The following is a 24,730-nucleotide window of genomic DNA, read 5'->3' on the forward strand; positions in this document are numbered from 1 at the left end:
TGCTAACACATTAGCCATAACAACTCAACAAGGTGATAATATGTCAGCTGTTGTGTTTTCAGCTTGTTCTGCTGCCCCCAAGTACCTAAAAAACCAAAAAAAACCAAAACACTCCTTTAAAAACAGATTAATGAATTTGGATTTTTAACTGGAACATTAGTTTTATTCCATTTTACAATAAAAGTTTTAGAATTTTTTGTTTAAATGCAATGCAAACTTACATTCAAGTAAAAGTAATATTGATTCATTTTTAATGCATCAATGAACTACTGCTAACTATTTTTTTTTTTTTAATTTCTTGCACACTTCAGCTTCCACAGTCAGGATAAAATCAGAAAGACAGTTGATTAAATCATGACAGAGGCCCAGCTGTAAATCTGCCTTTATTCTTTAGAGTATTTGCACGATCGCTCTAAATCACAAAGTTCGATGTACAGACAGCCTCGCAAAAAGCCAAACTGCCTTATTAAATTCTTTTATTTACAAATAACACATACACACACAAAATTGTAAAAGAAAATATCATTAATTTTCAGAATACAGACATCTAATATTACTGTTCAAATTGTGTTCAAAGGTTAATTACTGGAAAATGCATTTTTTAAATGTAAAGTTAGTTTTATGAATTGTGGTTTAATATATTCTTCCATATGATATAATTACAATAGCTGACTGTTTTGTGCACTTATTAATACGTCTTTGTTCAAATATTTTAATCACTTTTGTCTGAATATAAGGAAACATACACTGCATTCTGTTTTGATGAGAACTAGTTTGATTGAAAGTATCACTTGATAATAACTGTTTTAACAGGCAACAATGATTACATTTCATTATTGAACACATAAAATAATGCTCTGATAAACATGGTGCATGATGAACTAGCTCATTTCTTTGCTGCAGAAGCATTCCTGAGACCTCGCATCCTGCAAGTAACACACAATAACGACAGCAAATCATGCTGACTTAGAAGGCATTTGTCCAGTGTTGGTGACTCATATAAATCCAGTTTGATTCATATTCTAAAACATATTTATACATTCAATTAACAGCGACATTTCTTACAACGGACTTTTTTTGGATTAGAAAAGATAACATTCATCACAAGCAAAATCAGAGAAAATATTAAAGCTTTTCCATGCTATTTGTCATACAGTGATGCACAGAAAATAAAAAATCATCACCCATATTAGCTAGAACCAAATATTTGGATTGTATCTGTGTGTTTAGTGACATTCTGTCACTGTATGGGTTGATTTTATAAACCGAAAATCAACTTTCACATCTTGAGACACCTTTACATTGATCAGAAATATTTGGCAGAAATTTAAATACATATTATTTTATTATTCAGTCATATTACCGAAATTTCTCATGTTTATCAGCTATGGTTTAATACACTCATGTACTTATTACTCTCAGTATATCCAAATATCTCAAACCTTTTACAGACTTATAAGGCATAGGAAGGCACAGCAGCAAACTATATCAGCTTACTACTGTATGCAATTCACAAACCAACCATCATTATTAATACTTGAATGAGGATGGTCGTAATACTGAAATGGAACATTCATATTTTTAAGCAGTGAAAAAAAAATGTATTTGATTTCATCTGAACAATCTTTGTTGTTGCTACAGCTTAAATTAAAAAAAATTAAAAATGGAATGCTTTTCTTCAAGGTGTGTTAAGAGCCTCAATACAAAATACGTGATTGTCATGGAAGTGTAATTAATGAGCAGCTGCTACTGACTGGTATAAAAGCAATCCAATAATTACCTGTACCTGAAGCACCTGTTATGGCACCTCTGAACCAGACCCAATTTTTTCAGTTAACTGAAACCAGAAATAATAAAATGAAACTCCAGCTAAAAGTATAAAAGTGAGTATATTCTGACAGTAATACAGAATATAGGCAATATGGCCCAAGTCTCTGTAAAAGAAAGAAGAGAAGAGGTTGGTAGAGGATAAATCGGAGTTGTTGATCAGCTGAAGTCTCGGTTGGTGAGGATCATGGGGGCCACCAGGGTCCAGATGTACAGGGCCAAACACAACCAACTGGAGGTGATCTTCACCCACACTGCTGGCCACTTGCTAGTTATGGTGTAGTCTGCATCAGGGCTGTCAGGGAAACTTTAAGTCTTTAAGTCATCATTAATTATCTATTCATCATGGAAAAAACATCTTTCATCTACAGCAAAATATGATGACAGAAAAGACAAGCTTTCAATCCAGGTATTTGATAGAAAACTTTACATGACTTTGCTTTTCTTTTTTTTTAAAAACCTGGATCTTAAGATCTAGAGATGCAGTAACAATGCTACAACAATCCAAAAGGGCAAGGAAAACCACAACCACAGCAAGTAGGTCAACGGGAATCCATGAAATTGGTCTGTAAATTGTAAAGGATTTTTAATAATTTTAACATTTGCCGTTTGCAACTTGAAAAACAGGTTAAAAACCTTTTTTACATTTTTACGTTTTACATGTGTTTTTTCATTCAGATGATTAGAGGAGTCTCTGAGGGCTTTGTCTAAAGGCCCTTTGTGTTTTTCATGCATCGCCGGCTGTTCAGTTTTCAGAAAGACAGATGCTTACCCTTGTGACTTAAGTGGTAATACAGAGGCACAAACTAGAACTAATGGGTCATGCTAACTTTGCACACACCACCTCTGTTGCAGATATATACATATATATATATATATATATATATATATATATATATATACACATATACATATATACATACATACATACATACATATATACATATATACATATACATATATATACATATACATATATATACATATACATACATACATACATACATATATACATATATACATATACATATATATACATATACATACATACATATATATATATATATATATATAAAATATACATACATGTGTGTTCACACACACACTAAAACACTTAATATACACTTTATTTGTGATATTTTTAAAAATTTTGATTTGTGCATTCAGTAAGAACTGAATGCACAAATCAACTGAAGAACTGCATCTACAAAAGACTTCAACTAGAAGAGATTCTACAAGCATCCTTACCAGGCAGAAACTCTTCCACTGTGGCCTGACAGGGCTGCCAAATTCATGAAAAGACCAACAAAGGCCACTATGTCCGTAGACATGGGACTTCAACGAAATTTGATGATTCTTCTACATATCATCTGACATCTACAAACTATCTGGAGTCTTTGAGATTTTTGGACAGTTTCTGTAACCAGCCTTACTCTTCAGAATCCAAGTTGGTTGTGAGTAGACACGTTTATAGGAATTACGAGAGGGAGTTGGTGTGATAGAGTTGACTGATTGTTGAAGTACAGCATCTGTAGTTAAAGCAAGATTTTCCTAGTCTTCATCGTATTCTCTCCAAGGCTTTCTTTGAAGTATGTAGTAGTAGATCGTGTGTCTCTAAGCCAGGTCCATAGATGAAGAATCCTGTTGGTCTAGACTCTGAAATCAACATTTCCCTAGCAGCAAAAGTATACTTGCAGCTTAAATAATTTCCAGCAACTACAACAGCTGTTACAAAAAGAAGGTAGCTGTGACTAACTAAAGTGTTTTCACTTAGTTCCTTCAAGTCAAGCCAATAAAGGTGCTAGTGAAAAGGTGGTGAGGAAGACTTTAAGAAGAAGACAGTTAATATCTGTACTGATCTCCTTCACCTCACCGTATTCCTGATTAAAAACTTGTTCTATAACCCAACACACAGGCTAATCTTTACCACTTTAATGTCAGGGCTGAACTGGACTCCTTTATTGGACCCAGAGTAACAAAAAGTATGTAGCATGCTGGGGGGGGGGTGTACTGACCTATACCAGTTGGTGAGGGTCATCATGATGTAGAGCGAAGCCAAGAAGAGCATGAAGTGGAAGAAGGAGTAGCTGTACTGAACCAGGTCCCGCTCATTGTCCTCCACCCGCCTGGGCCCTGTCGACTCCTCTGATAAGTCGGGGCTGCTGCCGCCCTCAGCCAAGATGGCTGAATCTTTGGAGGCCATGGTCAGCTTGTTCACTTGACTGGTGCTGGATGAACGAATGCTGTGGGAAAAACAGGATCAAATAGATAACTGTTCGTCCAGTTAGAAATAACAGAAATTACAGTTTTTTTTTTGTTTTTTTAACAAAGACCGTAAAGCACACACCACAACAATATATGAGAAAACAAAGTGACAAAACAGAAAAAAAATCTAAATTTTTCACACTGATAGAAAGATTTTATATACCTACCTAACTGTTTTACTTCTAATAAACTGAACTTCATTTCAAATTTCACCTTGAAGTCCATTAAATGGCTGTTTTGGAACATATAAAAGGTGGAGATGCCAAAAAGATGGAGAAATGTGAAAAACTACTTTTCCAGCATGAGACCTTTTGGATCTATTTTCTCAATACTTATTTATTTATTAGATTTATTAGTTTTGGAATGTTTTCAATTTTCTTAAAATATTTTCTAATAGTGTGATGTGGCTAGTGGCTAGTCTTTATATAAAGCTGCATTTCTCCCTCCTTCGAATCAGTGGGGTCTGTCCATTTTTGTCTACTTACATTTCGCCTATAAAATTTTGTCTATTTTGTATTTTTTTGTATTTTGCAATTTTGTATACTGTTGTTATTCGGTACCTCTCTTTTTTTTAGGAATATACTTCTTTACAAAAGATTCTTGTGCTAAAATAAGATAAGGTATACTTTGTGTGGTTTTTGGGATTTTTTTTTCAGGCACGGATAATGTATTTAATCTAAATAATTTATCGAGTCCTATCATGAATTGTACATATGATGACATCAGCATGATATAAGCAGTTTGGTGTCTATATACTTTATACCACGGTATACTGTTTTTGGGAGGTAAAATCCAGTGTGCAGATACTCTACTTTTTTCTACCTTTGATCATATCTGAAGAGCTTCCCTGGCAAACTCCAACTGGAGATAGAGTTTGCTTAGTTGTCATGGATTAGTAGATGTATAAATTTTAAATGTTCTTGGCTTAAAAGTAAAACTTCAAAGTTAATTGTTGACTTTCAAATCAGTGACTGGCAGATTAAGATCATGCACCAGAATGGATACTAAATGACTTTGGGTTGAGACTTAACTCAATGTCAATGCCTGGCCAAAATGACAACTCAACCAGAACCAACACCTGCTTACATTATTGCCATGTGAACATTTCTGGACCTTGTAGTTGACGGACTGAACTTATATAGCACTTTTCTAGTCTTATCGACCATCATCGACCGAAGCACTTTCAACCGAAGCACTTTACACTACTACCACATTCAGCCATTCGCACACACTTTCACACAAAGCTTTTCTATTCAGCGCTTTTCTATTCAAACGCATTCACATGGGAGTAATTTGGGCTTCAGTTTCTTGCCCACGGACATGTCGACATGCGGACTGGAGGAGCCGGGGATCAAACCACCGACCTTCCAGTTAGTGGATGACCCGCTCAACCTCCTGAGGCACAGTTTGTGGTGAAGTCTGTACCTGTGGCTATCCTGTACTCTGTCCTGTACCTGAAGTTTGTGAAGACTACCCAAATAGACTGACCACAGGATTGTTTGCAAGTGGTAGTTGTAATTTTTCATATCTTACCCAGGCGCAGTATGCCCACCTGGAGTAAAGGATGCACAGGACAAATATGACAAGCCCCACGATGCTCTGGGCGTCCCACCACTGCAGGTACGGGGACGTCAGGACAGGTTCCTCTGTACCAATGATCACTACAGCTGTCTGGTTCTCCATCTCCATAGGGGCCAGTGTGGGGGCTGCGATCTGCTGGAAGATACTCAGCAGGCTGGGGTTACAAGCTCGGTCTGAGTGGAGGAAAAAAAAACAAGCACAATGTTTGAATCTACAGCTTAGTGTGAACACAGGAGTGGTAACAGAGATTGACTGTGAAAATATGAGACCTCAGATGCAAATATGTTTCTGACTTTCACATTCTTGGGCAACAATTCTTGCAAACACAAGACATAAGATCCATGAAAGTAGCTTTAAAATTAAAAAAAAAAAAAACGCAAAGACTGATACATTGTCCTGTTTCTTGTTTAGGTCTAATAAATGGCTGTTATTTCTGCAATCCATAACTGCATCATTATTGTTATTACAGGAATATTTCAAGCAACCAACAGTCTCACCAGGCTCATTGGTCATGGCAGACCAGGTCAGAAACATGGTGTACAGGGTGATGATGGAGGACTGTAGAAGACCTGAACGTGGCTGAGACTCCTGGGGATACACACAGATAGAATAGTCAGAAATCACTTGCATGTTGAATTGGCAGCTTATATAAGCATTATTTCAAAAGGAAGGATAAAGAATAATATTTGAAGATTTTGGAAATAGTCCCTGACAACTGGGAAACTCCATTCTCCAAAGCCTGTAAGTGGACTTGTTTTGGAAATAAGTTGTGATCTAATGTTCATTGGTTAGTATTTGGAAAGAAAGAGATGACTGCATCCACTACAATGTCACAACTTTAAACACTGATGACTTGTGATAACTAATGTGTCGATATACAGTACATGTATTAGTTTTCTTTGTTTTCCTTTTCAACCAATTCAATTCAAGTCAAGTCTATTTTATTTATATAGCACCAAATCATAACAGAGGTTATCTCAGGGCACTTTTCATATAGAGCAGGTCTGGACCAGAATCTTTATAGTTATATTTACAGAGACCCAACATTCCCCCATGAGCAAGCACTTGGCGACAGCGACGAGGAAAAACTCCCTTTTAACAAGTAGAGACCTTGACAGAACCCGGCTCATGGTGGGAGGCCATCTGCCCCGGCCGGCTGGGTTGAGAAAGAGAGAGAACTAGTAATTCGATTGAAAATGAGACTGTGAGTTCATAAGTGAAGTTTAGAAATGGATATGGTAATTTATCCAACTTTGGAAGTCCAAAATGAGATATCACGTCCAAGCATAAGTCAAGTCAGTTTTATTTATATGGTCCAAAATCAAAAGTCAAAAATTTGCTTCAATGGGCTTTACAATGTGTAAAACAACACCCTCTATCTTTAGACCGTCAACTCAGCAGGCCTGTCAGTCTTTGGATTTTTCTGCATTTTTAAGCATTGTGTATGGGGCTGTAGTAAGAGTGACACTTTGTAAATAAAGATTTTGGAGTGTGGTGTCTTGTTTAATGCAAGAACAAAAGTGTAAGGAATTGATTAACAATCCGTAAAATGTGTCTGTTGTATTTGTCTTCTGTAAGACCGCTTTAAAGAGTTCCTGTTTTAAAATGAGTCACCTGAAAACATACACAAACTGTTTTCAACCAACTCACAAAGCCAAGGTTATCTTAAATTGCTAGCTAGGTACAGCTGATAAAATATTCCAGTGACAGTTACAATTTAATCAACAGTTGCTGTCTAGAAATGAGAACCTGTTGTTTACTTTTGTCTGAAATCAGGGACCCATTGTTTCAAAAATTACTAGAAAAATTTTGATGGTAAATCTGCCACTGTTATCATCGTAAACTGCATATGTGGTTTGCAAAAATGGAAAGCTTGACAGATGAAGCAACAGTAACCAAGGGGGGCAGTCTATTATTATTATTCTGTTCTTTTAACCTTTTATTCTTTTGTAAAGCACTTTTTGGAAAGGTGCTATATAAATAAAAATGTACTTCCTCACTGTATTGTGGTCCCTGTACATATGCTAAATATTACCAGACTTTACACGTATTCAGGATATTGTGCATGTCACATTTTTGCGTCGTTGCATCAGGACTGCTTATGCATGACTGAATATTTGACACTGAAACACCATTTTCTGTCACATACCTGTACTTTGTGCAGTACAGAGACCACAGAGGCCACAATGCAGAACAGCATGTTGAAGCTGATGAAGAACTTGTTGATGAAGCATCCATCAGGCTTGGTGTAGAAGATGAAGAACAGCACGACAGCAGTAAATGACAGGATGTAGCCGAGGATTGTTACCACCAGCAAAGCTAAAAATAAAGACAGGCAGAAATGGTCACTATTCATAAATAGGTATACAAGAAATCAATATATCTCACATCTTTGGTGTTTGGCCTGTGCATCAACAGGTTTTAAATGTTTTTGCTTATTTCAATTGTGAGTAGTTGTCTTTTTCCATTGTATATTGCACTGTGTCTGCATGTTTTCATAAAGAGCATGTTACTGGGCAACAGCTTGAGTCACTTACCTGCATACCAGCCCCTGGAGTTGCCAGTCTCCATCTTGTCTACCCAGGACTCATTCCAGGAGTGGGCAAAGTCCACCAGCAGCACCAGCTGGATCAGAATGAAAAAGAAAGCTCCACCAGAGCCCACCACAAACCATGCTGCAACAACAAACGCACATCGCTCATTTAATTACTCATCTATCGTATAATTATCAAACCTCTGTGTATATTGGATGTCATGATCTGAGTTACCAAATATATATAACTTTATATCAATATAAAGTTCTTACTGTAGGTAAAAGGCCCATCTGGAATGTAAAAGGCACCGACTGTAACTGCCACCAAGGCAGCAAACTTAAAGAACCAAAATCTGAAAACAAAATGTTAACTGACAATTATATTGTATACAAAATGCACATAGACATATCTGTAATAAAAAACTGCTTCTGCCAGGCAATTATAATATTTTTCTATTTTAAGAGTTGTATCAAGAGCATATCTGATAGTGATCCATTAAGTCAAACAATGTCCAAAGTGTTTCTTCTAAATACAACACAAAGAGGGTCACTTGATTATCAAATGGCAATAAACAGAAGAATTAAACAATTTCAAAGTTTAATGTGTGAATGTGTCACACATCATTGATCTAGCAGACGGACGGCAGGTCTTAATGTAACTGCAGATGATATTTGCTGAGGTTTCAGTATATTGGACAGAGAGGAAAACATGGAACTCAGAGACATAGAAAAAAAAAAACATTGTTTCCTCTCTGGTCTGGTCTCTCACTGTTTAACAGAGTGCATGCAGGAAAATAATGGTTTAGAGTCTGATACTTGCATTCTTACGCTCATTTGAAAGATGTGATTGACAGCTCCTCATTTTCAGTTTTCAATGATGATCTAACTTGTCCTGTGTAGTGGAAATGTACTAACCAACTGACTTCCTGCCTTATATGTCAACAGCATAAAGTAAATAGAATTGTTAGATTGCATCTCAAAAACCCATGTAACTGATTTACATAGGAATTCATTTAATGGCTGTTTTTCTGTTAGACATTTTATGCTATAATCAAATGAATGTATTGTTTTATCTTGTGAGGGCGAATTGTGTTTCCATTATAACCTGCATTATAAGAGCTAAAATAACAAAATGCCTTGTTTTACTTTAGTACAAAGAGTGGAATGCTAGTGGTCAAGATAACCTAAATAAAACAGAAACTACCTCATTTCAGATGGGAATGGTGAGAATAGTTTTGCCATGTCTTAACAAGCACTAACAAAAGGCCAAGAGTACAGTATACAAGTTCCTGTTCCTCTTTGCAAGTTTCAAAGAATAAGTGCTTTGAACCTTGCATTGTTGTACTGCTTCCGTTGCTCCATGTAATGAAGGAGTCTTGAACTCAGAAGTCTAGATTGAGACTTTGATTTAATTCAAGATTTCCATTACACTTGTCGTCACTGTGATTGAAAAGGAAGGTTTAGCCAGAATGCAAATGAAAATTCTACACACATTTATGTGAAAAATATAATGTAATTAAATAATATTATGTATAGGTTTTGGATTAAGCAACTACACTTACAAAGAAGCAAAAAAAGTTGAGCATGTTTCTTAATATAGTCTTATATTTTCATAGGTTCTAAAAATTCTAAAATGATTCAGACATAACATTAAAAAGGTACCTGCACACCATTAAGGGGATTTAAAGGAATTAACATGAATGAAAGGAAGTTGAAGTTTTATAATTTAAGGAAAATCCTAACGAGGAAGAGGTTTATGACTCTGTAAGAAAATAAATAATTAGTTGATTAGTTTATTAAAACTGTCAGCTGACTGGCATAAATAACTGACCAATTATTTGGCTTATACTTTATATTCATCAGGAAAAATACCAAACCTTTGACTATTCAAGATCCGCTGAGTTATTTCTCAGTTTTATACTATTTTAACTCAAACCTTTGCTGTGCATATTGGTGTATACTGTATATTGGACATCTACTGCCAATGTATTATATAGTATATGCATAGGCCCCATTGGTTTTAATATATTTATTGTTAGTTGGAAATTACAATTAATCATGTATCCAATAAATTGGAAAGCATGTACCAGTTACATTTCAACTACAATTCATGTTATAGTACAACTTTGAAAATATTTCTAAAGTAACGTTTTCAGCATCCCAAGGCCCTTTTCAGTAAAGCTGTTCAATCACATTTGACGAGTAGATCTCATGGATCACTGTGTCACAATATTTCCACATGCATGATAATCATGCAGTGGTACATGCAAGTCTTCTTTCACTTTCTGAATGTAAACAGTGTGAATCCCTCTCGAACCCATTTTTAGTTTTGTTTCTTTCCTTTTTTCGGAAATGTAATTTCAAAATGTTTATTAAAGAAAAGATAACAGTGTCCTCAGGGTTAAATATAATATAGGCCATGGTTATTGTAGAGTTGTTTTTTCCCAATAGCTTAAGAAAATGTAAAAATGCCTCAAAAGAAATACACAAAGAAAAAAGTTCTGACTCTGGGGATGACAATTCATGCATGAATTTGTTTAACGCACAATTTTCTTTTTTCATTCGTGGTCAGACCAAGTGACGTGATGGTTGTTACAATTTTTTAAACTCTGTGACCTATAGGATTAATCAAAAAATATAATAAATAGATTAGGTACTGTAGCTCAGTAATAAAAAAAGTTGCACCTGAAGTAAAGAATCTCAAGGCAACAAATGTGAATGTAGGACAAAGGTCACTTGATGAACAACATGTTGTATAACTTGTTACACCTCTGACCTGGTGTTCCAGTGCGCAGATGGAAAGGACGGAGAAAGCTAAAGTTCTTTTGGTTTCATTGAAGACTGACTGTGTGAGGTGGAGAAAAAAGGCCAGATTTTACTTTTTGCACTTGTTTTGAAATTAGTCGGGACTTTGAAGGTTGGCTTGTCCTCTCTTTCAGTTCATCTAAACATAAAAGCCTCTTTAAATCCACCTGATGTATAGTATGCCTGTTTTTGTCTCTGTAACTTCTACACTTGCAAAGTTTCAAAAAGTGAATGAAGGCTGGTAGATATCCGAAAAAGAAGCACGCTAAAGCTCCCCACATAAATGTAGTTTAGAAAGACATTTTAAACAGTGTGGTCAAACCCACCATCCCATGCAATGTGTTGTTAACAAAACGTATGTGTTGCTGGTGTTACTGCAGTCCTTACCCATTGTGGATGGCAGCACGGGGGTCTCTGCTGTTCTTGATGTTGATCATAAGAATGGAAAATCCCAGGAACCACATGCTCATGCCAAAGCAGACACGGTACACTGCCTTGTAGCCCACAAACATTTCACAGTTGACATCAGCCCGTAAGCCGGGGATAGAAGAGCCTGCCCCTTCTTTACAGAAGCCTGGGATCTACAGCAAATCAAAGGGATTCACATTTTAAATTTACAAAGCATCTATAAACAAGGTCGAGATGATCAGGAGTTGAAACTCATATGATGTTGTCATACAGTGTTGTCTTACATACTATGTGCAGCAGAAATCTTTTAACTGCAAAATATCCTGCACATATCACACATATCTTGGTCAATTCTCAAAAAAGAATAAAATAAAAATGAAAGAATCGTTATTAGAAATGTTTATGTATGTCACGTGTTTACATTAAGGCATATGAAAATTGGTCAACATGTGGTCATCTGATTTTTTTTTTAGTTCAAATATGGATATCGAAATTAGCCTCAAAATTCCTGTTGTGGTGGATATCATTCAAAGCTATAACAAGTGCATCTTGTGCCATCTCTCTGGGTCACTTATTTGCGTTGGCTGTTAACTGAGAACAATAAGCAGGCAACTACAGCAGAATTAATGCTTATCACACAAATGCATTCATCACACATAGGATTAATTCCCATTCTGTGTGTGTCACAGAAGTAGAAATTTACTGTGAATAGAAATGCATTTTCTATCCACACATTTACTGTATTTACATGATGCTCTCATACCCTTTTGAGCTGCTCATCCACACCTGGTGACAACATGATGCAAGCGACGATGGTCCCAAGCAGTAAAGTGAAGGCATAGATGATCCTGGTCACAGTGGAGTTTCTGCTGCTAGGACAGCAGCTACACATCAGACAGGTTGCACTGCTGCACAGGCATGGCACCTGAGGGCAAACAAGACCACGCATTTCAACATCTAAAAGGAGTAACATCTAGCGACAAATTTAAGGAAAAACCTAAACAGTTAGTGTAAAAACCCAAGGATACGGGGGCACATTATAATGCAATTACACATCCGAAACGTACTTTGGCTTTCACAGTAACAAGCTCTTAACCCAGCTGAACACCTATGGGTTTTAGATTATGGACTGAAGTGTTAGACAGCTGTGGTGGCAATTCTTTCTGTTCCATATAGTACCGGGAGTCAACTCTTGTTTTTCCGTAAGTTTAATTCGTCATCTGCAGATGAATAAGAAACTGTATTTTTATGCATCCGCCCTGAGGCATTATCTTTTCGGGTTGTCCGTCTGTTCTTCCGTCTGTCCCATTCTCGTGAAAGCGACATCTCAGGAACGCCTGGAGGGAATTTCATCATATCTGGTACACACGTTCACTTGGACTCAAGGATGAACTGATTACAATTTGGAGATGAGAGGACAAAGGTAGTTATGCAGGGGTCAGGGTTTTTTAATACCCGCATCTACCCAACCTGTTATGACAGCCAAACTGCTCCGCCCGACCGGCAAAAATATGCATTTAATCAGCCACCCGACCCGCAAACTGCCAACTTTTAGCTCTCTCTCTCTCTCTCCCTCTCTCTTTCTCAGGCAGATACAACATTGACTGAAAAAAGCACTTAATTTTGCTTATTCCTATTAATAAGAATTTGAATAATAAGAATAAGAAAACAGATGAAAGGTAGCTGCTGCCGCCTGCCGTGCGTCTTTCAGCACCAGGGAGGCATGGAGAGCAGCGAGGAGAGAGATGCTGTTCCTCTCATTAATAACAGTAGTAGGCTAGAATTTATAGCTTGTAGAGAGAGAGACCATTTTACTAATGCACCCTCCTGTGTGGGATAATTACCTTCGTAATCCTGAGCGCTACAGTTCATACATTAGTTAACAATTCAATTTTCTGTTTTACAAAGACAAAGAAAAAGCAAGCCGCTTGCATGTGCCTCAAAGAGAGGACTGACTGGGATTCATTTTGCCAAGAAACACTCATAGCTGCAAGCATGTAGGCCTACGTCAGCACATCTGATATATTATAATCAGTGGTGACCACATAGAACCTCCACATATCAAAACCAAACATCACAGTATGATAGTTTGGTAATGCAGATTATTGACAGCCCAGGCATAGGAGGACCGGCACCCTCCGGTGCGCGTGTGTGCGTGTTTGAGAGAGAGAGAGACAGAGAGAGGGAAGAGAAGGTGGACTAAAAATCAAAGTCTAGCGTAGTGCACACACTGTTTCTCTACGGGATTTAAACCTTAGTTGGAATGCTGCTGTGCCACTTTTTGACTCAACCTGCCCGAACTGTGATATTTTCTAGTAAGCCTGTCTGAACTAGTTACGGGTTGACCTGCGCATCACTAGTCAAAGGTCAAGGTCACCGTCACCTCACGTCCGTCCCATTCTCATGAACGCGATATCTCAGGAACGACTTCAGGGAATTTCTTCAAATTTGACACACACGTCCACTTGGACTCAAGGGTGAATTGATTAGAATTTGGTGGTCAAAAGTCAAAGATCAAGATCACTGCAACCTCACAAAACTCTTTTGGGCATAACTAATGAATTCATTTGTTAATTGTGACAAAATACACTGAATACCTTTTATTAAATTTCTTCAAAGTCTTCACTTTATATATTAAATGAGTCTGGACAGACATGGATGTAAACTGCAACTTGACTGGTTGGCGGAGGCGTAGAACCCAGAGGCTGTAATTCTAATTTCTTTAAGTTGTTATCCATTTGCACATACAAATTTACTCTTGACTGCTTTCATTTCTTACTCTTCAAATGACAATTCAACTGCTTTTACAACTTACTTGTCAACTGACATGTCAACCCTTTTCAATGCTTCCACTTCGACTGACACTTCAAACCCTGTCAAAGTTCTTCACCTTTGACAAACAGGTAAAAAATTCTTTGTCTCCTAGTTTATACACTTGACTATTGATAAGCTCCTTTCAGTACTTGGCTTTGAACTGAAGCTCAAACTGCTTTTAGCACTTTCATTCAACTAGTGAAATTTTATGAATTCAGTTCAACTTCATTCACAGCCTAAAATTATACTGAAACTTCAACTTCTATTAGCACTTCCATTTTAACTGCTAATTCAACTACTTTCAGTATTTGCAATTCCAACAACTTCAACTGTTGCACCATTTAAATTATTTCAAATGTTTCAACTGCAAAATTTAAGCAGTGAGCACATACACATTTTCTTCACAAAATTTAGGCTTTTGTAGTTATGAATTGATTTTGATGGTGTCCTTTCTTGGTGATACAAAACATTTTACAATAAATCAGTGTTATAATCCTGTGGAAGAATGTAAGGAGCAGTGAAATTTATCAACGCATAAAAAAAGATTCTCATGTCATTCTTTTCATCAGCAGTAGGTTGAGGCTAATGGCTTTTCTCCACTTGTAAATAGGCTAAATCAGATTGGACATGAGAGTAAAGACATTGTTACTGTTGTCTGAGCTAACTGTGGCAGAAATTAATGTATTATTTCCTGGTGAGAAATAAAGGTATTAGACTCAACTGAGTTTTAAGTAATTTATTGCAGAAGAAGAAGAATTAAAAAAAAGGGATTAAACAAGCCAACAAACAGAGTCACAGCAATACTATTCAGCCGAGTAGGGACAGAGTTCTTTCACCAAAGTTGGTTCAAAAGTCGGACAATTCCTCTGGAGTTGAGTAGATCTTTTTATAAATGAGTTTCATATGAGCTGGCAGTCAGTAGCCCCATAGCCATCGATGTGTTGTCTGCATAAGAGGCGAACTTTCCCATGTCTGACTAGCCAGTTCATTGGGGTCTTTCAGTTCCAGACAAATTACATGTCAGACAAGCAAAGTACAGTGCTTACACAGCAAAACTCGTAATTCAAAGCTATGAGGTTCAGTAATTTCTAATACACTAACTATTGGCTTGAATCTGCTATTTAACCTTTCTCACATTCAACTCTTGAACTAATATACCATCAGTACATGGTTAGTTTGCAAACCATGACCATGTACAAAAGAGAGTTTTCCAGTGATGGGGGGTGTAATATTCCCACAGGACGCAGAACAGAGAATCGACTGTTATGACTGACCTTACACATCAACTGCAGGAGTCATGGTTGCAGAACAAAATAATGATTAGACTGTGGATGGGTAGGAGGATTTGTACTCAAAACATTAAAACCGGCAGCTGGTTTTAATGTTTTGGCTGATCGGTGTAAAGGCAGATAAATAGGATTTAAAAAGAGCCCTTGTTGGACCTTTGTTTCAAAGTTCCTTGCACCAGATTGCTCCCTGTCACAACAATGGTGGTGGTAAATGCAAGGTTATGCTAAGATGGAGTGGCCAAAACTAACACCATTGGAAAATTGTTGAGTAGAGTCTCTGAGTTTTTTGACCTACTCAAACAGCCTTTGCACTAATTTGCCATAAACCACTATCTACACTGCTTTAGATGTGTGTCTCTTTCTGAAACTGACAACTGAGTGGAGTCAAGAGATAATGAGGCCCAGAAAAATTGTCAACAAGATAATGCCCCCGCCAGCCAGACAAGGTTGGCTTAGTACAACCACAGACTAAGCCAAGGTAATGTTGGCCAAATAACAACTCTTGACCAGCCAGGCCATGCGTTGGAGTGAACCAAAATAAACCCTGGAAATTTGTTCAGTGGCGTTAAGGTGACAGAAGCATGGTCTTTGACTATCCTTTACAGAATAGTACAGACAGGAGAAAGATAGTGCTAAAATTATTAGTTGATTCATTTATTTGTCAATTTGATGACAATTTTTCAAAATCCATTAATTGTTTAATTTATTTATCAAGTAAAAATCCCAAATATTTGCTTGTCATAGTTTAGAAATGTGAGATTTTGTTTGTTTTCTCTATTTAAAAATCACTGCAAACTAGTCACCTAGAATATTTGATTATTGGACAATTTTGGATGGATGTTTGTCATAATTTTTGAGATTTTTTATAAATTGTTTAGTTTTTAAATGAACAGATAAACTGATCAAATGACTGAATGAAGTGTTTGTGCTGTCCAGCACCTTAAGCCTTTCATCCTTATACAAGATGTTCTAGTAGTAATTGTCCTGACCCTAGCCATTTATCCAGAATGGATCCTCTCCCCACTTCTAGTTCCTTGCTCTAATGTTCTTCTCTTGCATTACAGAAATACATGCTGTCACCATTATCTGTCACCATCTTTTATGTTGACAATATCTTCTAAATATGGCCTTTGCTGTTGGCCCTGTACGACAAGGCTACAAAGCAGAGTTAATCCAATTAATCACGTGTAAGCAGATGACCAAGTGTGTTTGATTAACCCTTAGCTTTGCTGTGAGCTTCAAGTTCTGTCTGCTGTCCCTGACATTGAAAATATTCTTTAGCTAAGACTAACTGAACGCGGAACGACTAACATTTAGCGGGTTAGCTACAGGTAAGAGGTACAGGTAAGGTATGGTGTTATTGTAACATTTTACTGTGATTCAGTCCGGATAGTGAACAAGAATACGCATTTTAACTGTGTGCATCGGAAATCTCTCAGTAAAGCGTCAGTAGATATGTAGGCATACAGTATATTCTACGCATCTTCTTCAATAAATGCCAACCATTACGTGAGGTTCGGGTGACATGTCATTAGTTAGACATTGTAAGTTCAAGGTAGTGGTCCAAGTAAGCAGTGCGCAGCCATTTAAAGGATAATGAAGTAAGTGTCGAATTAAGCATATTCATTTATCTTAATTCATTCATTTAAAACTTTAGGTTCTATTATATATCTGCTCAAAAGCGCAAAAAGAGAGGAGGCGTGATTAAACCGCCAGGTATTTAAATGGAGTCCGGTTTCTGTTCTTACCCCCAAAATACAAGCTGCCGGCCGACTGAAAACAAAATTAATGTAGTAAATAGCTAGCGGAAGTACGCGATGTTCTGTTTTATCTTATCCGAAAGCGAGGAGGGGATTAAGTTTTAAAATGCCAGATATTTGACTGGAGTTTAGCGTCACGGTCTGTCCATACACTGCACTGTACTATGGAGCGATATTACCTGTTGCTCATTACTCTTCATGCCGTCACCCGATCTTACGTTCCCCATCCAATTTAAAACACTGGCGTTTGTTAATAACACAGTTCATACTGGCAATATTAGCACTTACCCAACTTGCGAAGGAAAAGGCCCCCAGAACAGCTCCCATGGCTGTCCAGTTTCAGTACAGGAGCGTAAATTCGTGTTCTTCCCTCCGGTATTTCTCGTCTGTCCCTCCAGGGTGGATTCCAAACACAGACCCGGTAAATAAAATGTTTCAGCGGTGAGGTAGCTGGAGGGGCCAGAGCAGGAGCACTTAAAACAGCTCAATGTACAACAATCTGAACCCTGAATACTAGTTCGGTGCTCTCTGGTTGACTTGCGAGGCACAGTTATGATGTTTTTTTTTCCGCTCAGTGCGTCTGTGAGCGCGTCATGCTGGGTTACGTCATTACGACGTTGTGAACTGAACACCTACCCGACCAGTGCGCCATATGGACTGAGCTTTTTGAAATCCATTTCAAAATGTTATAATTTAGAAACTCATTTGAATGTATATTACTTAGCTCTTAAATTCATCATTATTGAAACCATTTAATGTGAAAATATTGTAACATTCAAAAATAGTGGTTTATATACACTAGTTTATGTAGCCTACATACATGTAGAGCCTAATAGGCTTACAACTTATGATTATTTGTAATTTAATACATTTATTTTAATTAATTAATCTTTATAGGTCTACATAATGTCATGAAATAGTATAGAAAGTCATTCACAAATGCATAGAGCTCAAGGTGGCATCTTTAAATTGTTTGTTTTGTCCGACCAATAGTTCAAATTCTAAAGATATTTAACCTGCAATGATATGAAACGATGGAGAAAAGCCAAAAATCTTCACATTTCAGAAGCTTGAACCACAGAATTTTTGTCATATTTAGCTGATAAATGACTAGAATGATTACTTGAAAATTTTCACTTTTTTTCAGCTCTATACTTCATCTAGGAGATGATGTAAAACTGTGGGTGAGTCTCCTGAACAAGTGTGAGATTTTTTTTTAATTGATTCATATTTTCTTGGGTTATTTTATTATTCTTGTTTGGATATGCAAAGCTTGGTTTATTTTATCTTACTGTAGAGTTAACCCTACTCTTATTCTGTCTTGGATGTGTGTTATGTTTGTCATACTTCAATATGTTGACCCAAAAGGTAAATTCAAACTATAGAAAAAAATAAACAAAACATAACTATACAAGGGCAACTGTTGCATTCAAATTTACATATGCAGAATCTACAGATGTATGTTCCTTGATTATTTTTGTCAAAACTTGTAGGAATTTCTGGAAAGAATATCCTGTTTCCTACAATTTTCTACAATCTTTAGGCCTAAGTTTTACGTAAAGAAACGCTGTTTTTTTGTTCATGCTTTTAATTTGGCTTCATGAGTCGTGAAATAGGGCATTTGCCAGCTTCATGTCTCATGTAAGAACCAGACCAAACATGTACATGGCAGTTGCAAAATCAAAGAAACACCTCTGTGCGTGGAGGTTGGTTACCTTTGGGCCAAAGAAAGTAAAATCATGCTGAGGTGATGAATCTGGGAGAGTAGAGCACAATAGGAAACATTCTGAAATCATCAGTGATGTGGATTACAACACTATCATGTGGCTTCTTGGAGTTAAAACTCCTACCAGTCATCCACCCCTCCGTATACACAAGCTACAGTTCAGATTTGTGGAAGCTACTGTGAAATCCAGTTTTTCAAAGCTACTTGCTCTGGTTTAGACTGGAGAGACTCACCATTTTTGTCATGAGCCACATCCCTCCCCTGTATCTCACACATCCCCACTCATTGTCATTAGATTCCTCATCTTGTGAAGGCCAGAAGTGGATCCAGTTTAGCCTTGACACATGTTTAGTGAAAGAACACAGTAACGCTTAGGCCTCAAGCCTAAACATGACTGACTTCGATACATTAGCTGAAGATTGTTTTTAGCCAGAATTCAATACAAAATAATCACATAGTTCATTCTTAAATTTTTTGTGCAACCTGTATCTTAAATTGAGTTTACAGGTTCAACTCATGAAGTATTTATTCCCAAATACATTTAGAGAATGTGTGTGAAAGTGATTACATTTTTTGTAACAGATTTTAAAATACAGTAATATGGTCATGGTTATATTTTTTTATTTGGATATCCAACGGTTGTTACCTGGGGGAAAAAATACTCTTCAGGTCTATATTATAGCAACATGATCTACAAATATTTATACTTACACTGTGCTTAATACAGTTACAGCAACAATCTCCACTGAAACCTACAGCATCACTATTGTATGAAAAATAATTAAATTACATCAAAACCAAATTAGCACGGTTAGCAAATTATCACCACTGATGAGATTTCAAAATTTTCCACAATTAGTGGAAATTATTTTTATGTTGTGCTCCCGAGAGTTTTAATGATTATTTTGTTTAAGTAATGGTAAAAACCATGAGAACGTTTAAAAGTACACATTTGTTTAAATGCCACATGGTTTTATTCATTCATTATTTTTTGTTTTGAAGTAGCGATATAATGTGTGTAAGTAAAAATGTGTTAATTCATTTCATCTAATTTGAGTCCCCCATTAAGCATTTATAAGAGGTATTACAAACAAATAAATAATAAATGGTTTATAACACACTATAGTGCAGTTGTACACAGCTATAAGGATGTAATGGAGTACTGTAAATACACAACTAAAGTGGCAGACTCAAAATATTGCTTTACAGTCAATTGAAATCTTCAAGCTCCTCTCTTAGACAGTGAATATTATTAATTAGTTCACAGTAAATGATCAGCTCATTTAAACATGTCAGAGATGAAGCACACAGACTGGACAAGATCACTGTTTTAACAAAAAGACAATCTCCAGTCAGTGTATTTTCAGAATCACACTAACTTGATCAAATTGGCATGGCTGATGGTGAAGACAGAAAATATACATCCACAGGTTATAAAGGTTGTAAATATTTGTATGCAATTGATGTTTATAAGAATTATAAAGAGTATTATTGAAGAATCCAGTGACATGCAATCACCCTATAAGTTGTAGTTATCACATGCAGTTGACAATTAACTTTTTCCATGAATATGACCAGACTAATCTGGGACTGATCCGGTTATCATCTCCTGAAATAGCGCCCATATGGCAGCAGGCGTATCAGACTTTCATCGTCATGGTAACAATAATGAACAGAGTGTACCGCTGGTGTAGTACTTGGCTGTGTTCTTAGGATCATTGTCCTGTTGGAAGGTGAACGTTCGGCGCAATCTGAGGTCCTAAGCGCTCTGGACCAGGTTTTCGTTGAAGATATCTCTGTACTTTGCTCCATTCAGCTTTCCCTAAACCCTGACCAGTCTCCCTGTCCCTGCCGCTGAAGAACACCTCCACATTATGATCCTGCCACCACCATGCTTCATCGTTGGGATGGTGTTGGGCAGGTGATGAGCGATGCCTGGTTTCCTCCAGACATGATGCTTAGAAATTAGGCCAAACAGTTGAATCTCGTTCTCATAGTCTGAGAGTCCTTTAGGTACTTTTTTTTTTTTGCAAACTCCAAGAGGCTTTCGTGTGTCCTTCGCTGAGGAGAGGCTTCCATTAGGCAGCTCTGCCATAAAGTTCAGATTGGCCCTTCTCCCCCAATTGCTCAGTCTGGCCGGGCGGCAGCTCTAGGAAGAGTCCTGGTTGTTCCAGACTTCTTCCAGTGACGAATTATGGAGGCTACTACGCTCTTCTACAACTTCAGTGCAGCAGAATTTTTTATATCTTTCCCCAGATCTGTGCCTCGACACAATCCTGTCTCTGAGCTCTGCAGGCAGTTCCTACGACCTCATGGCCTGATTTCTGCTCTGGTGTGCATTGTCAGCTGTGAGACCTTATATAGACAGGTGTATGACTTTCCAAACCATGTACAATCAGTTGAATTTACTACAGGTGGACTCCAGTCAAGGTGTAGAAACATCTCAGAAACGATCGAGAGAAATGGGAGGCAGCTGAGCTAAATTTCAAGTGTCATAGCAAAGGGTCTGAATACTTATGTCAATGTAATATTTCAGTTTTCCTTTGTAATAAATTTGCAACAATTTCTAAAATTCCGTTTTCACTTTTTTAACTTCAAAGTGGTTGAGTCTGAATACTTTCTGAATGCAATGTATACTGTATATATAGGTTAACCACTCTGTATAAACTGGGAAGTTTAAGCTGAAGACATTTCTGTATATAATTATGTCTTAACAACCTAATTTTCCTGAAATGAGTGAAAAATATCACTTATGATTTTCAATCAATTAGTTAAAAATGCTCTATGAAAAACAGTCTATATAAACAAAATATAATGAGGCAAGTTGCTATACGTACATTAGGAAAATGAAACTTTAGAAAATACTTGAAACAAATGTATTTTTATTGACAATAAATTTGATTATTCTTTAGGCTCTGTGAATTTTTTTTTCACTAAAAATTAGACTCAAAGGACTCAATTACAGACTAAACTGACTGTAGATTTTGTAAAATAAACAATGCATTATATTCTACATGCAGATCATATGTTTTGTGTGAAAACTCCTATACTGCAAAGTAACTAGACACTGTAGCTGTTGTAAAAATGTAGTGGAGTAAAAAGTGCCATATTTCTCTTTGAAATGTTGTTGAGTAAAAGTATAAATTAGTATAAAATAGAAATAGGGTATAGTATAAGTATAAGTGCTGAAAACCTGAAAACTTAATTTCAGGACTGGAGTAAATGTAATTAATTACTTTCCACCTGTGCACTGAAGTCCATTATATATTACGTCAATGTTTTTGTTCCCAAAATGTCTTAAAAGTGAGATTCTACTCTAATTCCCAAATATTGATATAAGTGAAACAAATAAAATTCAAACCAAAGAAACACAACTGTATCACAATAAACTTGAAATCATGTGTTCAAGAGCTTAAATTAAAAGGACACATCTCACCTGTGATTGTCTTTAGGATTATCATTGTCTGTGTCTGGGTGCTTCTTGGAGAATGAATAACATCATAATTAAATTTCATAATATTTCAAAAGCAGAATGGTAAGTGCATTGAAATCCTCATGGTAGCAGCACAGAAATGTGAAAAAACAACGTTAGGGAAATGAAAGAATGTTTGATGAAACAAGAATGTTCCAGTGAGCTTTTAAACATCTTAAAATCCATAAAAGTCATAGCAGCAAGCTGAGAGCCTGCTTAGATTTAGTTTTTTTGCAGAGTTTCAAATGAAAACGAAAATATAGTTCTTCGTACCAGCATAAATACATTCTGCCTGGGTCTGCGGGAGTGCTGAGTGTGCGAAAAAACCCACCATGAAACATAGGTCATCTGGTGAGAAAGAGGCAGCTCATACTGTCTGGCCCAGTGAACTATTGTTATTGTATCAGCAGATGTTTGGGTGCACTTTTGGCTGAATGAGTCATTTACGTTTACATACGTCTTGCTAAATCACTGCCACTGTTTTCAGAGCCAGTTGAAAACACTGGTGGTCTGTGTTTGGTGGACAGATGTGGAGAAATGAGTTTGGCCAACTTTGAGGGTAAATGGAAATCCATTTATGACATTAAACTGAAATGTCAAAGAACATTTTCTTTGATGGGCTGAGAGTTGTGATGCTTTCTCTACACATTGTTCCAAAGCAAAGTTGTCAGACACAGTTAAATTCATTGTTAATCAAATTCACAGTTAATTTGTAAAGGTTAAATCGTTTAGAATTAAAGTTCCAGACTCAGGGCAGATTAAAAAACCCAATACGAACTGGCTTTGTTCAAGCATAATTTTTCTCGTTTATTTGTTTTTTGGGCATGTCATGCCTTTATAACAGCTGACTGAAGACATTTTTGGTGGTGAAGCATGAGCCAGGGGAGGGAGGGCTACACTCACGCCACACACACATATACACAGACAGACAAGGGAGGTGGAGACACAAGGGAGACAGGGAAAACAGGGAAACACAATGGAAAACTGAAGTCACAGCCTGAAACGTGACAGGAACCCCCTCTCAAAAGGCGCATCCTGGCACATCACCGGGCTTGTCAGGATGCTCCCATTGGAAGTCATGAGGGAGTCAAGTCAGTCCAGTCAAGACAATTTTTTTATTCCTTCATAAACTTATCTCAGGGCATTTTTTATAAATGGGTCTAGAGGAAGCTATGACTATGGGTTTGCTACTCCATTCCACATGTCAAGGTGTCCTTGAATAAAATACTGAACCTGTGCCGTCGGTATCTGAGTCTGTGTGTGAATGCGATGGATGAATGTGTGTGTGAGGGGGTCAATGTGGCATGAAGTGTAATGTTTGAGGGATCGATAAGTGCTATGTAAGTGCAGTCCCTTTACCATTTACTCTTTATAGTTATATTTACAGAGACACAACATTCTCCCATTAGCAAGCACTTGGCAACAATGGCAAGGAAAAACTCCCTTCTAACAGGTAGAATCTTTGAACAGAACCCGGCTCATGGTGGGGGGGCGTCTGCCCCGACTGGCTGGGTTGAGAGAGAGAGAAAGAGACAGAGAGAGGGGATGGAGAAAGAGAGCAGAAGGAAAGAGAACGTAGCACAATGCAGGTTCGACATAGAGATGTATCATAATAATAAGTCTAATAATAAAACTAATGTTAATCATAATAGGGCTAATAATAAGTCTAATAATAAGTCTAATAATAATAACAATAATAATAATAATAATGAAACTAATAATAATAATTGTAGCAGTGCGTGCTGAGCAGGATCATGGAAGCAGTAAGTTGTTTGCAGTCACAGATCCAGACTTGCAGAAAGCAAAAGAAGGAGAGAGCAGAGAGACAAGAAAGCACAAGAATTGATTAGATATGAATATTTATGGATGGGATGATTCAAGACAAACCAGACTATAAGATGGTTCCATAGTAGAGGCCCTGGTAACTGAAGGCTCTGCCTCCCATTCTACTTTTGAGACTCTAGAACCACAAGCAAGCCTGCATTCTGGGAGTGCAGTGCTCTGGGGGGTAATAGGGTACTATGAGCAAATTATATTCTGGATTTTACAGGAGCCAATGCAGGTTTTTGGCAACTTTTAGAGACGGGGTTTGCCAGATTTTGCAATGTAAGAACAGATCCTGATCAAAGAGAACTCCAATGTTTCTAATGGTGGTACTGGAGGCCAGGACAGTGTCAGGGAAGGAAGACAAATGGAAGGTTTGGTGTATTTTCATAGAAGGGGGTAATTCAAGGCATACTGCAGAGTGGT

The 24,730-nt window shown here is 37.1% G+C and overlaps 1 protein-coding gene across 3 annotated transcripts; it reads right to left on the reverse strand.

Moving 5' to 3' along the window:
* Positions 1–381: 381 nt before the first annotated feature.
* Positions 382–17,842, reverse strand: si:ch73-267c23.10 (serine incorporator 1). Of its 3 annotated transcripts, none has more exons than XM_040159729.1 (10): positions 17,571–17,842; positions 12,183–12,344; positions 11,399–11,592; positions 8,480–8,559; positions 8,211–8,348; positions 7,823–7,992; positions 6,171–6,261; positions 5,645–5,846; positions 3,843–4,070; positions 382–2,122 (listed from the first exon to the last, which is right to left on the reverse strand). In XM_040159729.1, the coding sequence occupies exons 1-10, from the start codon at positions 17,607–17,609 to the stop codon at positions 1,987–1,989; spliced, it is 1,440 nt and encodes a 479-aa protein (XP_040015663.1). In that variant the 5' UTR covers positions 17,610–17,842; the 3' UTR covers positions 382–1,986. The 3 variants fall into 3 exon arrangements, with proteins under 3 accessions (XP_040015663.1, XP_040015662.1, XP_040015664.1); XM_040159728.1 differs by having other exon boundaries at positions 382–2,134; XM_040159730.1 differs by having other exon boundaries at positions 1,988–2,142.
* Positions 17,843–24,730: the final 6,888 nt, after the last annotated feature.

This window comes from Xiphias gladius, chromosome 21 (assembly GCF_016859285.1).
Source record: "Xiphias gladius isolate SHS-SW01 ecotype Sanya breed wild chromosome 21, ASM1685928v1, whole genome shotgun sequence".
Taxonomy (NCBI): domain Eukaryota; kingdom Metazoa; phylum Chordata; class Actinopteri; order Istiophoriformes; family Xiphiidae; genus Xiphias; species Xiphias gladius.

Bases quoted from the DNA above. Each gene is read 5' to 3' on its own strand.
- si:ch73-267c23.10 (XM_040159728.1), bottom strand. From the start codon at position 17,609: ATGGGAGCTGTTCTGGGGGCCTTTTCCTTCGCAAGTTGG. The intron at 6,262-7,822 runs GTATGTGACAGA...GTGTATCCCCAG, and splicing joins CTGTACTGCACAAAGTACAG to GAGTCTCAGCCACGTTCAGG. The intron at 4,071-5,644 runs GTGGGCATACTG...TTTTTCCCACAG, and splicing joins CTGTGCATCCTTTACTCCAG to CATTCGTTCATCCAGCACCA.